The sequence below is a fragment of the Tachyglossus aculeatus genome, chromosome 2 (assembly GCF_015852505.1).
Source record: "Tachyglossus aculeatus isolate mTacAcu1 chromosome 2, mTacAcu1.pri, whole genome shotgun sequence".
Classification (NCBI taxonomy): Eukaryota; Metazoa; Chordata; class Mammalia; order Monotremata; family Tachyglossidae; genus Tachyglossus; species Tachyglossus aculeatus.
The window spans coordinates 133,700,328-133,717,184 of NC_052067.1; the positions used below are offsets into that span (position 1 = coordinate 133,700,328).

The window sequence follows — 16,857 nt, forward strand, 5'->3', positions numbered from 1 at the left end:
AAGCTGGCCAACCGTGGCGAGTGGTTGGAGACAGACGGGAGAGGGACTCTGTGTGCTAGGACAGGATTGGCAAAATGGGTCATTCTGCTCCCTGGTCCCTCTGGCCTGGCCTGTGGCACCCGGGTCCAGGGCTGGGGTCAGTGTGAAGTCATTTCCCGGCTTTGGCCTTGGATGTTGCATTTTGTTTGCTTTGATGAAATCTAACCCATGCAGCCACGCGCCAATGCCAGGCAGGGTTGGGGGGAAAGCACGGGGGGGGGGGGGGGGCTGTTCCGAGCAGGGGGGTGGGAATCCTGGAGGGCAGGGGTGGCCCTAGGAATAGGCTTGCAGAGAACCCGAAGCTAAGCAGGGAGTGGGGAGGTGGGGCTCCACCACTGACCAAGGAAGGGTTAAGGGGAGGAGCTGGAAGGACAGGCGGAGAGGGAATGTGGCAGAGTTGGGGGGATGGGGGTTGTTCCATGTTGTGCCAAGCTGATGTAATCATTGGCTTCAACCTACATATAGGGCCGAAGTCCTCCGCGCGCCATCAGCCTAACGGACTCAGCCGGCGTCCAGCATGGTGGTAACATTGGTGGGAGTCCTGGGCCTGAGCTGGACACTGGCTTTGGCCCATCCACTGTGAGTAGTACTGTACCCCGGGGGTCGGGGGTCAGGCTTTGCTTCCCTCAGGTCAGGAGAGGGAGCCGGGAGATTGGGCAGTGGGAGGAAAGGGGGTTAGGGGGTCTGGAGTGGCTGAGCAGAGAAGAGATTTTGGGATGAGGGAAGGGAGCCAGGGTAGGAATAGTCACTGAGTGCAGAGAGAAGCCTGTAGAAAGTAAGAGTACTGAATCCCCAAACTGGGAAGGGGCCATTTCTCCCACCCTTCCAGGGGCAGAGCTGGTGGGAGGGGACTAAGTTTAGACAGGAGAATGAGGCTGATGAGCTTAGATAGACGAAGTGTGTCCTGAAGAGGGATGGGGAAGAGGGGGAACCTGGCTGGGGACAAGAGCTAGCCAGATCCCACCGTATCTACTCAAAATTCGGTCCCGGTGGTATGGAAGCCTATGCCCGACCCCGAGGGTGGGGGCCCTCCTCCCTGCCCAAGGCCCGTTGGCTGTGATCAGTGAATAGTGGAGGTCAGTGACCATTTGGGCTAAGTTGCCTAACAAGGTTGGTTCCCGCTCAGCCTCAGCCCCGCCGCCAGCCCCCTAATCCCAGGCTGCCAGGCCAACCTAACGCTTGCTCCTGGTCACACCCTGCCGACCAGGGTTGGGGGCCAGAGGGGCGGAGGAGCTGGACCTTTTTTTTTAAATGGCATTTATTAAGAGCTTACTATGTGCAAAACACTGTTCTAAGCACTGGGGAGGTTACAGGGTGATCAGGTTGTCCCACGGGGGGCTCACAGTCTTAATCCCCATTTTACAGGTGAGGGAACTCAGGCACAGAGAAGTGAAGTGACTTGCCCAAAGTCACACAGCTGACAATTGGCGGAGCTGGGATTTGAACCCGTGACCTATGACTACAAAACCACTTTCCACTGAGCCAAGCTGCATCTCTAGGACTTCCATTACAAGAGGCGGATCAGACCAGGCTCTTACTTGGGCTCTCCCTGGCACAGTCTGAACTGGACACTTGATCAGGGGACAGGGGTCATCTCGCCCTCCCTAGCCCCGTTTATCACCTCTGGGCCTCCTACAAGATCAATGCTGCTGCCGTCGCCACTGATACTGCTACTACTGGCTCAGTGGAAAGAGCCCGGGCTTTGGAGTCAGAGGTCATGGGTTCAAATCCCGACTCCACCAATTGTCAGCTGTGTGGCTTTGGGTAAGTCACTTCACTTCTCTGGGCCTCAGTTACCTCATCTGTAAAATGGGGATGAAGACTCTGAGCCTCCGTGGGACAACCTGATCACCTTGTATCCCCCCAATGCTTAGAGTAGTTTACTTGTACTTATACTTCCCAAGCGCTTAGTACAGTGCTCTGCACACAGTAAGCGCTCAATACGATTGAATGAATGAATGAATGAACAGTGCTTTGCACATAGTAAGCACTTAACAAATACCATCATTATTATTACTGCTGCTAATGTTATTCATTCATTCATCCAATCAATCGTATTTATTGAGTGCTTAATGTGTGCAGAGCACTGTACTAAGCTCTTGGGAAAGTATAGCAGCAATAAAGAGCAATGATCCCTGCTTATTACTGTTATTACTATCACTACTGCTACTAATAATATCACTACTATAGTGCTTCTGCTGCTTTTATTACTACGGCTACTACTGCTATTTCTAATATTGCTATTACTGCTACTACTAATAATATTGCTACTAAACTGCTACTCCTGCTACTGAGAATCAACGTGGCTCAGTGGAAAGAGCCCGGACTTTGGAGTCAGAGGTCTTGGGTTCAAATCCTGGCTCCACCAATTGTCACCTTTGTGACTTCAGGCAAGTCACTTCACTTTTCTGTGCCTGTTACCTCATCTCTAAAATGGGGATTAAGACTGTGAGCGCCCCGTGGGACAACCTGATCACCTTGTAACCTCCCCAGAGCTTAGAACAGTGCTTTGCACATAGTAAGTGCTTAACAAATACCATTATTATTATTATTATTATTACTACTACTGTTATTGCTGCTGCTATTACCCCTGCTACTGTTATTATTACTACTACTATTACAATGCTACGTGGCTCAGTGGAAAGAGCCCAGGCTTTGGAGTCATCATCATCATCAATCGTATTTATTGAGCGCTTACTGTGTGCAGAGCACTGTACTAAGCACTTGGGAAGTACAAGTTGGCAACATATAGAGACAGTCCCTACCCAACAGTGGGCTCACAGTCTAAAAGGGGGAGACAGAGAACAAAACCAAACATACTAACAAAATAAAATAAATAGAATAGATATGTACAAGGAAAATAAAAAAATAAATAAATAGAGTAATAAATATGTACAAACATATCAGAAGTCATGGGTTCAAATCCCTGCTCCACCAATTGTCAGCTGTGTGGCTTTGGGCAAGTCACTTCACTTCTCTGGGCCTCAGTCACCTCATCTGTTAAATGGGGGTTTAGACTGTGAGCCCCCCGTGGTACAACCTGATCACCTTGTAACCTCCCCAGCGCTTAGAACAGTGCTTTGCACATAGTAAGCACTTAATAAATGCCATCATTATGATTATTATTACTATTACTACTACTGTTATTGCTGCTGCTATTACCATGGCTACTGTTATTATTACTGCTACTATCACAGTGCTGTTACTATTACTATTCCAGTGCTTAGAACAGCGCTTTGCACATAGTAAGCGCTTAATAAATGCCATCTTAATTATTATTATTACTACGCCTATACTCATTCATTCATTCAATCGTATTTACTGAGCACTTACTGTGTGCAGAGCACTGGACTAAGCGCTTGGGAAGTACAAGTTGGCAACATATAGAGACGGTCCCTACCCAACAACGGGCTCACAGTCTAGAAGGGGGAGACGGACAACAAAACAAAACATGTGGACAGGTGTCAAGTCGTCAGAACAAATAGAAATAAAGCTAGATGCTCCTCCTCCACCTCCTTCTTCTACTGCTATTCCTATTACTATCTCTCTCCAATCTCTGTAGATCAAACCCTTCCGTTCTCTTGGGAGGGAAGAGGTGGTGAGGGAGAAGAGGTGGTTGGGACTTCCAGCCATGGCACCCGGGAGGTCGGGGTACCTTGGAGTGTGGTGTCTGGGTGGTGGCTGGAATAGGAGGAGGGATGGGGTGGAAGAGAATTGTGTCTGCGGGTTTTCTCCTCCCACAGAGCCTCCACCGCCCCTCCTGGAGCCGATGGAGCCCCCAAGACAGATCTGCACCCCGATGAGATCGGTAAGGACGGGGAGGCTGCTCACTGCGGCCGTCTCCTGTCTCCATGTTTTGTTTTGTTGTCTGTCTCCCCCTTCTAGACTGTGAGCCCGTTGTTGGGTAGGGACCATCTCTATATGTTGCCGACTTGTACTCCCCAAGCGCTTAGTACAGTGCTCTGCACACAGTAAGCGCCCAATAAATACGACTGAATGAATGGATCTCCGGGTTCCTCCATCTCTGTCTCTGTCTCCCTGGGCTTTCATTTCTCTAGCCCTGCAGCCCCCCTCCCTCTTGGGTAATAATGATAATGATGGCAATTGTTAAGCGCTTTCTATGTGCAAAGCACTGTTCTAAGTGCTGGGGAGGATACAAGGGGATCAGGTTGTCTCACGGGGGGCTCACAGTCTTAATCCCTATTTTACAGATGAGGTAACTGAGGCCCAGGGAATCAATCGTATTTATTGAGCACTTACTGTGTGCAGAGCACTGTACTAAGCGCTTGGGAAGTACAAGTTGGCAACATATAGAGGCAGTCCCTACCCAGCAGTGGGCTCACAGTCTAGAAGGGGGAGACAGAGAACAAAACCAAACATATTAACAAAATAAAATAAATAGAATAGATATGTACAGGTAAAATAAATAAATAAATAGAGTGAAAAAAATATGTACAAACATATATACATGTGCTGTGGGAAGGGAAGGAGGTAAGATGGGGGATGGAGAGGGGGATGAGAAGTAAGTGACTTGCCCAAAGTCACACAGCTGACAATTGGCAGAGCCAGGATTTGAACCCATGAACTGACTCCCAAGCCCTGGCTCTATCTACTGAGCCACGCTGCTTCTCATCCTTGGCCTCTGCTCTGAGTCCCCTCTTCCCCAGCTCCATAGCCCCTTCCTCTCTCCTGACCCCTGACCCCCGATCCATCCCCTGACATTCCCAGGACGCTGCTCAGAGGACTGGGGCTTCGATGCGGTCACCCTGGATGAGTCGGGGACCATGATGTACTTCAGAGGTATGGTGGATCCCAGCGATGGGGGCTTAGGGGGAAGAGTTGGGGCTGGCATCATCTTTGGGAGCGGAGGAGGGGTCTGGAAAGGGTGAGTGTCTCTGCAGTGGGTCCTGGGAGCCCAGCTGGACTGGCTCTTATCCCACCCTTCCCCAGGGGAATCCGTATGGAAGAAACACAGTGGCGCCCGGGAACCGGTGAACGCCACTTGGCCGGAGGTGGGAGGTCATGTGGACGCTGCCTTCCGCCTGCACCGGCCGGCGCGGCCCGAAGCCCACGACAATGTCTACCTCTTCCGGGTACCTGCGCACCGGCAGGGTCGGGACGGGGCAGGATTGGGAAGCGGGGCACCCTGGATGGGGTGGATACAGGAAAGCAGGGTTAGGCCTCTACCTCTGCGCTGAGATTCCCTTTCGCCCCACTTCCATCCTAACTCGGACTCTTTTGGCTGGGGATTAGGGGTGCAAAGGCATCTCAGGGTCTACCTCCCTTGACCAACCTGTGATTGTTATTATCATTTAATTATTATATTAACAACAGCAATGATAATGCAGTCCTCTAGACGGTACGCTCATTATGGGTAGGGAATAATAATGATGGTATTGGTTAAGCGCCTACTAAGTGCCAAGCACTGTCTGCTAATTCTGTTGCGTTGTACTCTCCCAAGTGCTTAGTACAGTGTTCGGCACATAGTAAGCACTCAATAAATGCCATTGATTGATTAATTGCTGTACTTATTAAGCTCATTATGGGTAGAGAATAATAATGATGGTATTTGTTAAGCGCCTACAAAGTGCCAAGCACTGTCTGCTAATTCTGTTGCATTGTACTCTCCCAAGTGCTTAATAATAATAATAATGGCATTTATTAAGCGCTTACTATGTGCAAAGTACTGCTCTAAGCACTGGGGGGATACAATGGGATTAAGTTCTCCCACGTGGGGCTCACAGTCTTAATCCTCATTATACAGATGAGGTAACTGAGGCTCAGAGAAGTGAAGTGACTTGCCCAAAGTCACACAGCTGGCAATTGGCGGAGCCGGGATTTGAACCCATGACCTCTGACTCCAAAGCCCAGGCTCTTTCCACTGAGCCACGCTGCTTCTCTCGGCACATAGTAAGCGCTCAATAAATGCCATTGATTGATTAATTGCTGTACTTATTAAGCTCATTATGGGTAGGGAATAATAATGATGGTATTTGTTAAGCGTCTAATAAGTGCCAAGCACTGTCTGCTAATTCTGTTGCATTGTACTCTCCCAAGTGCTTAGTACAGTGTTCGGCACGTAGTAAGCGCTCAATAAATGCCATTGATTGATTAATTGCTGTACTTATTAAGCTCATTATGGGTAGGGAATAATAATGATGGTATTTGTTAAGCGCCTACTAAGTGCCAAGCACTGTCTGCTAATTCTGTTGCATTGTACTCTCCCAAGTGCTTAGTACAGTGTCGGCACATAGTAAGCACTCAATAAATGCCATTGATTGATTAAATGCTGTACTTATTAAGCTCATTATGGGTAGGGAATAATAATGATGGTATTTGTTAAGCGCCTACTAAGTGCCAAGCACTGTCTGCTAATTCTGTTGCATTGTACTCTCCCAAGTGCTTAGTACAGTGTTCGGCACATAGTAAGCGCTCAATAAATACCATTGATTGATTAATTGTTGTACTTATTAAGCACTTACTATGTGCCAAGCACTGTACGAAGCGCTGGGGTAGAAACAAGATAATCAAGTTGGACACAGTCTAAATAAGGAGGAGGCCAGGTATAGAATCCCCATTTTCCAGATGAGGAAACTGAGGTACAGAGAAGCTAAATGACTTGCCCGAGGTCCCACACTAGGCAAGTGGCAGAGATGGGATTGAGACCCAGGTCTCCTGACCCACAGACCTGTGCTCTTTCTCCTAGGCCATGTTACTTCTCCATGAATCGGTCACTATTTATGGAGGGAATACTGTGTGCAATCCTGTTTTGTCACCTGTCTACCTGTTTTGAGTGTTTTCTGTGTGCAAAGCACTGGACCAAGCGCTTGGAAGAGTACACTGTCTACCTGTTTTGTCACCTGTCTACCTGTTTTGTTTCGTTGTCGTGGCTCAGTGGAAGGAGCCCGGGCTTGGGAGTCAGAGGTCATGGGTTCAAATTCCGGCTCCGCTAATTGTCAGCTGTGTGACTTTGGGTAAGTTACTTAACTTCTCTGTGCCTCAGTTACCTCATCTGTAAAATGGATATTAAGATTGTGAGCCCCACATGGGACAACCTGATCACCTTGTATCCTCCCCAGCACTGAGAACAGTGCTTGGCGCATAGTAAGCGCTTAACAAGTACCAAAATTATTATCATTCTAGACTGTGAGTCCATTGTTGGGTAGGGACCGTCTCTATATGTTGCCCATTTGTACTTCCCCAGCACTTAGAACAGTGCTTGGCGCATAGTAAGCGCTTAACAAATACCAAAATTATTATTATTATTATCATTATTCTAGACTGTGAGCCCATTGTTGGGTAGGGACCATCTCTATATGTTGCCCATTTGTACTTCCCAAGGGCTTAGTACAGTGCTCTGCACACAGTAAGCGGTCAATAAATACGATTGAATGAATGAATGTGCTCTGCAGTTGGGAGAGTTTCCCAGACATAAGAGGCACCATCCCTGCCCTCAGGGAGCTCACATTTTTGTCGTTTTCTTCCCTGTGCCCGTGCGGTCAGGGTGAGCAGGTCTGGGTGTATGAAAACGGGCTGCTCAAGAAGGGCTACCCCCGCCTCGTTTCCGAAGAGTTCCCGGGCATCCCCACCCCGCTGGACGCCGCCGTGGAGTGCCACCCGGGAGAGTGCAGGGCCGAGGGCATCCTCTTCTTCCAGGGTACGCGGCGGAGGGGGTAAGGGTGGGGGTGGACCATGGGAAGTGGGGTGGGGGCAGGAGGCAGGCCCTGGCTGACCTTTGCCGCTCACCTCCTCACTGTACCTCATTCTCGCCCGTCCTGCCGTCGACCCCCGGCCCACGTCCTCCCCCTGGCCCGGAATGCCCTCCCTCCGCACATCCGCCTAGCTAGCTCTCTTCCTCCCTTCAAAGCCCTACTGAGAGCTCACCTCCTCCCAGAGGCCTTCCCAATCAATCAATCAATCAATCGTATTTATTGAGCACTATGTGCAGAGCACTGTACTAAGCGCTTGGGAAGTCCAAGATGGCGACATATAGAGATGGTCCCTACCCAACAGTGGGCTCACAGTCTAGAAGGGGGGAGACAGAGAACAAAACCAAACATATTAACAAAATAAAATAGACTAGATATGTACAAGTAACATAGAGTAATAAATATGTACAAACATATATACACTCCCCATCCCCTCTGCCCTACCTTCTTCCCCTCCCCACAGCACCTGTATATATTTTGTACAGATTTATTACTCTACTTGTACATATTTACTGTTCTATTTATTTTGTTAATGATGTGCATTTAGCTTCAGTTGTATTTGCTCTGACGACTTGACACCTGTCCACATGTTTTGTTGTCCGTCTCCCCCTTCTAGACTGTGAGCCTGTTGTCGGGTAGGGACCGTCTCTATATGTTGCCGACTTGTACTTCCCAAGCGCTTAGCCCAGTGCTCTGCGCACAGTAAGCGCTCAATAAATGCGACTGAATGAACGAATGACCGGGGCCCGTCCGCGGCGGGGTTTGCAGGCCGGCGGACCTGGTTCCTAGAGCTGGCCTCAGGCACGGTGAAGGAGCGGACGTGGCCCACCGTGGGCAACTGCACGGCCGCCTTGCGCTGGCTGGGCCGCTACTACTGCTTCCAGGGCGGCCGCTTCCTGCGCTTCGACCCCGTCTCCGGCGATGTGCCTCCTCACTACCCCCGGCTTCTCCGCGACTACTTCATACGCTGCCCGGGCAGAGGTGAGCGCCTCCTCCATGCCCCTCTCTGAGCCCCCGGCCAGACCTCCGCCCTCGGCCCCGCTTCCCGCGTCCATTTCCCACATCACCCCCTCCACGGGCCTTCCCCAGGCCTCCTCCTCTAATACTCTTCCCCAGCCCTCCTTCCTTCACGCATTCAGGGCCGGTGGTCAATCAATCAATCAATCAATCATATTTATTGAGCTCTTACTGTGTGCAGAGCACTGTACTAAGCGCTTGGGAAGTACAAGTCGGCAACGTATAGAGACGGTCCCTACCCAACAGTGGGCTCACAGTCTAGAAGATACGTACATCGATATTCATTCATTCATTCAATTGTATTTATTGAGTGCTTACTGTGTGCAGAGTACTGTACTAAGCGCTTGGGAAGTACAAGTTTTGGCAACATCTAGAGACCGTCCCTACCCAACAGCGGGTTCACAGTCTTGAAGGAGGAGACAGACAACAAAACAAACATATAAACCAAATAAAATAAATAGAATAGATATGTACAAGTAAAATAAATCAATAAATAGAGTAATAAATCCGTACAAACATATATACATATATATAGGTGCTGTGGGGAAGGGAAGGAGGTAAGGCGCGGGGGAGGAGGGGAAGAGCCCTACCCAACAGTGAGGACCCACGCATCCCCTTCTCCCCATGGGAGCTCCGAAGTTTGGCAGGAGGGGAGAAAGGGGGAGGCCTCGATAATAATAATGATGATGGCATTTGTTAAGCGCTTCACCTCCTCCAGGAGGCCTTCCCAGACTGAGCCCCCCGCTTCCTCTCCCCATTCATTCATTCAATCGTATTTATTGAGCGCTTACTGTGTGCAGAGCACTGGACTAAGCGCTTGGGAAGTACAAGTTGGCAACATATAGAGACAGTCCCTACCCAACAGTGGGCTCACAGTCTAGAGGGGGGAGCAGAGAACAAAACAAAACATATCAACAGAATAAAATAAATAGAATAAATATGTACACGTAAGATATATCAATAAATAGAGTAATAAATCCCCTCCCCACAGCACCTGTATATCTGTATATATGGTCAGAAGAAGGTGGGGGTCTTCTGTCTCCCCCTTCTAGACTGTGAGCCCACTGTTGGGTAGGGACTGTCTCTATATGCTGCCAATTTGTACTTCCCAAGCGCTTAGTACAGTGCTCTGCACACAGTAAGCGCTCAATAAATACGATTGATGATGGTGATGATGATGGGGGTACAAAAGGGGAGGGGCAACATGAGAAGCAACGTAGCCTAGTAAAAAGAGCCCAGGCTTGGGAGTCAGGAGGGCCTGGGTTCTCATTCCACCTCCGCCACTTGACTGCTGTGTGACCTTGGGCGAGTCATTTAACTTCCCTGTGCCTCGGTTACCTCATCTGTAAAATGGGGATTAAGACCGTGGAGTCCCATGTGAGACCAGGACTGAGTTCAACCTGCTTAGCTTGTAGCCACTCCAGTGCTTAGTACAGTGCCAGCACCTTACAGTGAGAAGCAGCGTGGCTTAGTGGATAGAGCCTGGGCTTGGGAGTCAAAGGTCGTGGGTTCAAATCCCAGCTCCGCCGATTGTCAGCTGTGGGACTTTGGGCAAGTCACTTAACTTCTCTGGGCCTCAGTTACCTCATCTGTAAAATGGGGATTAAGACTGTGAGCCCCCCGTGGAACAACCTGATCACCTTGTAACCTCCCCAGTGCTTAGAACAGTGCTTTGCATATAGTAAGCACTTACTAAATGCCATTATTAAAAAAAAAAAACTTCACTTCTCTGGGCCTCAGTTCCCTCATCTGTAAAATGGGGATGAAGACTGTGAGCCCCACTTTGCGACAACCTGATTACCTTGTATCTACCCCAGCGCTTAGACCAGTGCTTGGAACATAGTAAGCGCTTAACAAATACCAACATTATTATTCATTCAATCATATTTATTGAGCACTTACTGCGTGCAGAGCACTGTACTAAGCTCTTGGGAGGGTGTGGTACAACAATAAGCAGACACATCCCCTGCCCACACTGAGCTTACAGTCTGCATGTCTCAGTGGAAAGAGCACGGGCTTATGGAGTCAGAGGTCATGGGTTCAAAACCCGGCTCTGCCACTTGTCAGCTTTGTGACTTTGGGCAAGTCACTTCACTTCTCTGTGCCTCAGTTACCTCATCTGTAAAATGGGGATTAAGACTTTGAGTCCCATGTGAGACAACCTGATCACCTTGTAACCTTCCCAGCGCTTAGAACAGTGCTTGGCACATAGTAAGCACTTAATAAATGCTATTATTATTATCATTATTATTATTAGAGGGAGAGACAGATATCGATGTAAATGAATATATTTACAGATATGGACCATAAGTGCTTGTGGGGCTGGAGTGGGGGGGGGGGGGATGAATGAAGGAACAAGTCAGGGTGACGCAGAAGGGAGTGGGAGATGAGGAAAAGGGGACTTAGTCAGGGGAGGCCTCTTGGAGGAGATGAATAATAATAATAATAATGATGGCATTTATTAAGCACTTATTATGTGCAAAGCACTGTTCTAAGTGCTGGGGAGGTTACAAGGTGATCAGGTTGTCCCATGGGGGGCTCACAGTCTTAATCTCCATTTTACAGATTAGGGAACTGAGGCCCAGAGAAGTGAAATGATTTGCCCAAAGTCACACAACTGACAATTGGCGGAGCAGGGATTTGAACCCATGATCTCTGACTCCAAAGCCCGGGCTCTTTCCACTGAGAAGACCTCTCCCTTCCCAGCCCTGTTCCCTTTGTCCCCCAGTCCTCTTCCCTTTGTCCCCCAGTCCTAGCCCCAAATCCAAAGGTCGAGTCCTCAACCGATAACCCGGCCACATCCTTCATATCTGGTTTGTGCTTACATCCCTATCGCCAAGCTCTGCCTCAGGTGAATTCATGCCCACCACCCCATCAGCATCCCCTCTCCCCTCCTCCAACACCCCGCCTCTGTCCCTGCCCGCTGCCCTTTCCCTTCAGGCTCTGCCCCCAGCCTTGCCCGTAATGGATGTGCCCCTGTCCACATGTTTTGTTCTGTCCACATGCTTTGTTTTGTTGCCTATCTCCCCCTTCTAAACTGTGAGCCCGTTGTTGGGTAGGGACCGTCTTTGTATGTTGCCAACTTGTACTTCCCAAGCACTTAGTACAGTGCTCTGCAAACAGTAAGCGCATGTCCAAGACTGAACTCCTGAACTCCTTGTCTTCCCTCCCAAACCCTGCCCTCTCCCTGACTTTCCCATCTCTGTTGACGGCACTACCATCCTTCCCGTCTCACAAGCCCGCAACCTTGGTGTCATCCTCGACTCCGCTCTCTCATTCACCCCTCACATCCAAGCCGTCACCAAAACCTGCCGGTCTCAGCTCCGCAACATTGCCAAGATCCGCCCTTTCCTCTCCATCCATACCGCTACCCTGCTCGTTCAAGCTCTCATCCTATCCCGTCTGGACTACTGCATCAGCCTCCTCTCTGATCTCCCATCCTCGTGTCTCTCCCCACTTCAATCCATACTTCATGCTGCTGCCCGGATTGTCTTTGTCCAGAAATGTTCTGGGCATGTTACTCCCCTCCTCAAAAATCTCCAGTGGCTACCAATCAATCTGCGCATCAGGCAGAAACTCCTCACCCTGGGCTTCAAGGCTGTCCATCCATCCCCTCGCCCCCTCCTACCTCACCTCCCTTCTCTCCTTCTCCAGCCCAGCCCGCACCCTCCGCTCCTCCGCCGCTAACCTCCTCACCGGGCCTCATTCTTGCCTGTCCCGCCATCGGCCCCTGGCCCATGTCATCCCCCGGGCCTGGAATGCCCTCCCTCTGCCCATCCGCCAAGCTAGCTCTCTTCCTCCCTTCAAGGCCCTACTGAGAGCTCACCTCCTCCAGGAGACCTTCCCAGACTGAGCCCCTTCCGTCCTCTCCCCCTCGTCCCCCTCTCCATCCCCACGTCTTACCTCCTTCCCTTCCCCACAGCACCTGTATATATGTATATATGTTTGTACATATTTATTACTCTATTTATTTATTTATTTTACTTGTACATATCTATTCTATTTATTTCATTTTGTTAGTACGTTTGGTTTTGTTCTCTGTCTCCCCCCTTGTAGACTGTGAGCCCACTGTTGGGTAGGGACTGTCTCTATATGTTGCCAACTTGTACTTCCCAAGCGCTTAGTACAGTGCTCTGCACACAGTAAGCGCTCAATAAATACGATTGATTGATTGATTGAATAAATACGATTGAATGCATGAATGGATCACGCTCCCCCTGCCCCATGGCCTTCCTGCAGGGCATGGCCACGGGGCCCACCAGAACAACTCGCAGCCTCAAGATGACCGCTGCAGCGGCCTCAACTTCTCGGCCTTTCTCTCCGATGACTCCGGGCGTATCTACGCCTTCAGCGGTGAGTGACAGGGCCCTGGGGGCCCAACCCTCTCCTCCATCCCTTCCCGCCACCCCCCCTCACTTCCTCTCCAACCCCGAGAAGCAGTGTGGCCTAGTGGCTAGAGCACGGGCTGAGGATTCAGAAGAACCTGGGTTCTAATCCCGACTCCACCACGAGTCTGCTGTGTGACCTTGGGCAAGTCACTTCACTTCTCTGCGCCTCAGTTATCTCATCTGTAAAATGGAGATTAAGAGTGTGAGCCCCATGTGGGACAGGGACTGTGTCCAGTCAGATTAATTTAGACCTACCCCAGTGCATAGAACAGTGCTTGGCACATAAGAAGCAGCGTGGCTCAATGGAAAGAACCTGGGCTTGGGAGTCGGAGGTTGTGGGTTCTAATCCTGGCTCCGCCACATGTCTGCTGTGTGACCTTGGGCAAGTCACTTAACTTCTCTGAGCCTCAGTTGCCTCATCTTTAAAATGGGGATGAAGACTGTGAGCCCCACGTGGGACAACCTGATCACCTTTATCCGCCCCCAGCGCTTAGAACAGTGCCTTGCACATAGTAAGCGCTTAACAAACAAATGCCCTTATTATTATACTGAGTGCTTAATAATAATAATGATGATGGCTTTTGCTAAGCGCTTACTATATGCCAAGCACTGTTCTAAGCGCTAGGGTGGTTACAAGGTAATCAGGTTGTCCTGCGTGGGGCTCACACTTTTTAATCCCCATTTTCCAGATGAGGGAACTGAGGCCCCGAGAAGTGAAGCGACTTGCCCAAAGTCACCCAGCTGACAAGTGGCGGAGCTGGGATTAGAAGCCACGACCCCGACTCCTAAACCCGGGCTCTTTCCACTAAGCCGCGCTGCTTAACAAGTACCATAATCATTATCATTATTATCACTATTAATAATGATAATAATAATAACCCTTCCTCCTGACCTCAGACACCTCCCCGCAGGGATCCCTCCCTGTCCACCCTTCTCCTTGACCCCCCCTCCTGCCTCTGCAACCAATCCGGGGTTTGGTCCCTACAGGGCTCAGGTATTGGCGAGTGGATTTGCAGCGGGACGGCTGGCACGCCTGGCCCATCAACCACCAGTGGCCCGAGGTCCAGGGTCCGGTCGATGCGGCCTTCAGCTGGGAGGAGAAGGTGTACCTGATTCAGGTGGGGAAAAGGCCAGTCTACGATAGGGGGTGGGGGTTTGGGTCAGGCCCTCGTTAACTCGCCCCTCTCCCATCCTGTCTCAGGACTCCAACGTATACATCTATGGGGGAAGGGCTGGCTTCACCCTGGTCTCTGGCTACCCCCGACAACTGAGCAAGGAACTGGGCAACCCTGGTGACCAGACAGTGGATAAGCTGGACGCGGCCTTCACCTGCCCCAAATCTTCCAAGGTGTACCTCATTTCCGGTCAGTAGCAGCTCGGGTTGCGGGGCGGGGATGGGGTTGGACAAACGGGAAATGGAGGAATGCAGAGACCAGGCTGGGAAAAGGTTGGATAGACATCCAAACTGCTACCACGTTAATACAGTCACTCATCCTAACCCGCATGGATTACTGCATCAACCTCCTTGCTGACCTCCCAGCCTCCAGTCTCTCCCCACCCCAGTCCATACTTCACTCTTGCGGCTCAGATCATTTTTCTGCAGACACTCTCAAGACTCGTTTGCCCTCTCCTCAAGAAACTCCAGTGGTTGCCTCTCCATTTCTGCATCAGACAAATACTCCTGGCTTTAAAGCACTCAATCACCTTGTTCCCTTGCAATTCACTTTGCTACTCTCCATACTTCACTCTTGCGGCTCAGATCATTTTTCTACAGAAACTCTCAGGACTCGTTTGCCCTCTCCTCAAGAAACTCCGGTGGTTGCCTCTCCATTTCTGCATCAGACAAATACTCCTGGCTTTGAAGCACTGTCACCTTGTTCCCTTGCAATTCACTTTGCTACTCTTCTACTCCAACCCAGCCCGCACACTTTCGCTCTTCTAAAGCTAACCTTCTCACTGTGCCTCAATTTTGTCCATCTTGCCACTGATCCCACGTCCACGTCCTGCCTCTGACCTGAAACGCCCTCCCTCCTCAAATCCGACAGACAATGACTCTCCCCCGCTTCAAAACCGTATGGAGGGCCCATCTCCTCCAAGAGGCCCTCCCTGACTAAGCCCCCCTTTCCTCTTCTCCCACTCCCTTCTGCATTGCCCCGATTTGCTCCCTTTGTTCATCCCCCTCCCAGCCCCACAGCACTTGGTATCTATCTATCATTTATCTATTTATATTAACTTCTATCTCCTCCCCTCTAGACTGTAAGCTCGTTGCGGCTAGGGAACGTGTCTGTTTATTGTGTATTGTACTCTCCCAAGAGCTTAGTACAGTGCTCTACACACAGAAAGCACTCAATAAATAACGATTGAATGAATGAATCAGAAATGGGAAGGGTTGGAGAGATAAGGAAACCCGGAACTCCATAAAGGAGGGAGGAGGGTGGGGTTGGGGGAATTCTTTAAATTTGGGGTGGGGGAAGTCTCATGAGATCTTTTGTCTGTGGTCGCCAGGCTCCCACATGTGGGTCAAGGACCTGGCCCAGAGCCACAGGGACTCTTGGAAGGAGCTCTTCTTCCCTCATGACCATGTGGACGGAGCCCTGTGCACAGCGGGTGGCCTCTACCTCATCCAAGGCCCCAACTTGTACCGCTACGGGGGCCCAGAGGAGCTCACGCCATCCACCATCCCTCCGAAACCCTTCAGTCTGGCCACTAGCCTCCTGGGTTGTGCCCACTGACCACCCAAGAGACCCCTTCTCCCCTCCCCTCTAATCCCCCCCTCCCCATTTCCCCTCACTGCTACTTTGTCCTCCTCAGAGGTCCGGCAGACAGTCCGTCTGGTGGCTCCTCTCCCCTCCTCCTGAAATCCCCCGTGCAGCTGTGGCAATAAATCAACCGGATCTCGCCAGCTCTCTGGTCATAATAATAATCGTAATGATGGACATTTATTAAGCACTTACTATGGGCAAAGCACTGTTATAAGCACTGGGGAAGTTACAAGGTGATCGGATTGTCCCACGGGGGGCTCACAGTCTTAATCCCCATTTTACAGATGAGGTAACTGAGGCACAAAGTCACACAGCTGACGGCGGAGCCGGGATTTGAACCCGTGACCTCTGACTCCAAAGCCCGGGCTCTTTCCACTGAGCCACGCCGCTTTCTCTAGGGCTGCCCCTCTGGAACTCGTTGACGGGATGACGGGAGGCGGGGGCCAACGAGGCCATCATAGGCGCTCATGACAACTTACACACTGGACCGGGCAGGTGCAGGCCTCCTCTCTTTTCATAGTACAGTGCTCTGCACACAGTGAGCGCACAATAAATATGATTGAAAGAAGGAATTTCAATTTTCGTTGTTCAGGAAATCGTTGAAAACCTGGGGTCTCCTGGATCGAGACCCCAGTGCCCTCTCTCATCATCCAAACGCACGTCTCCCCGGTCATTTTCCAGGAGGATTTATCAGTATCAACATCACCAGTATCTATTAAACTTGATCTATACGTAAACCAGTGTCTCCTGGGTCAAAGATACCATAGCTTACCCTTCCTTTGTGCTGAGCGTTGTCCTGCCTCCTCAAGCGCTTAGTATAGTGCTCTCCACACAGTAAACGCTCAATAAATATGATTGAATGAATGAATGAGTGTATGCTGAGCACCTTACTGGGCTTCTACCATGTGCAGAGCACTGTGCTGAGTGCCTGGGGAACATGAA

General features: G+C 50.4%; 1 protein-coding gene across 1 annotated transcript; it reads left to right on the top strand.

Moving 5' to 3' along the window:
- The first annotated feature begins 511 nt into the window (after nucleotides 1-511).
- On the top strand, nucleotides 512-16,076 carry HPX (hemopexin). The gene is made up of 10 exons (XM_038742534.1): nucleotides 512-618; nucleotides 3,783-3,847; nucleotides 4,768-4,839; nucleotides 4,990-5,132; nucleotides 7,543-7,696; nucleotides 8,517-8,729; nucleotides 13,005-13,118; nucleotides 14,141-14,271; nucleotides 14,355-14,517; nucleotides 15,659-16,076. The coding sequence occupies exons 1-10, from the start codon at nucleotides 557-559 to the stop codon at nucleotides 15,883-15,885; spliced, it is 1,344 nt and encodes a 447-aa protein (XP_038598462.1). The 5' UTR covers nucleotides 512-556; the 3' UTR covers nucleotides 15,886-16,076.
- Nucleotides 16,077-16,857: the final 781 nt, after the last annotated feature.

Excerpts from the sequence above, each read along its gene's own strand:
- HPX (XM_038742534.1), top strand. The coding sequence starts at position 557 with ATGGTGGTAACATTGGTGGGAGTCCTGGGCCTGAGCTGGACACTGGCT. Across the intron at positions 3,848-4,767 it reads TCTGCACCCCGATGAGATCG|GACGCTGCTCAGAGGACTGG; the intron begins GTAAGGACGGGG and ends TGACATTCCCAG. Across the intron at positions 8,730-13,004 it reads CATACGCTGCCCGGGCAGAG|GGCATGGCCACGGGGCCCAC; the intron begins GTGAGCGCCTCC and ends GCCTTCCTGCAG.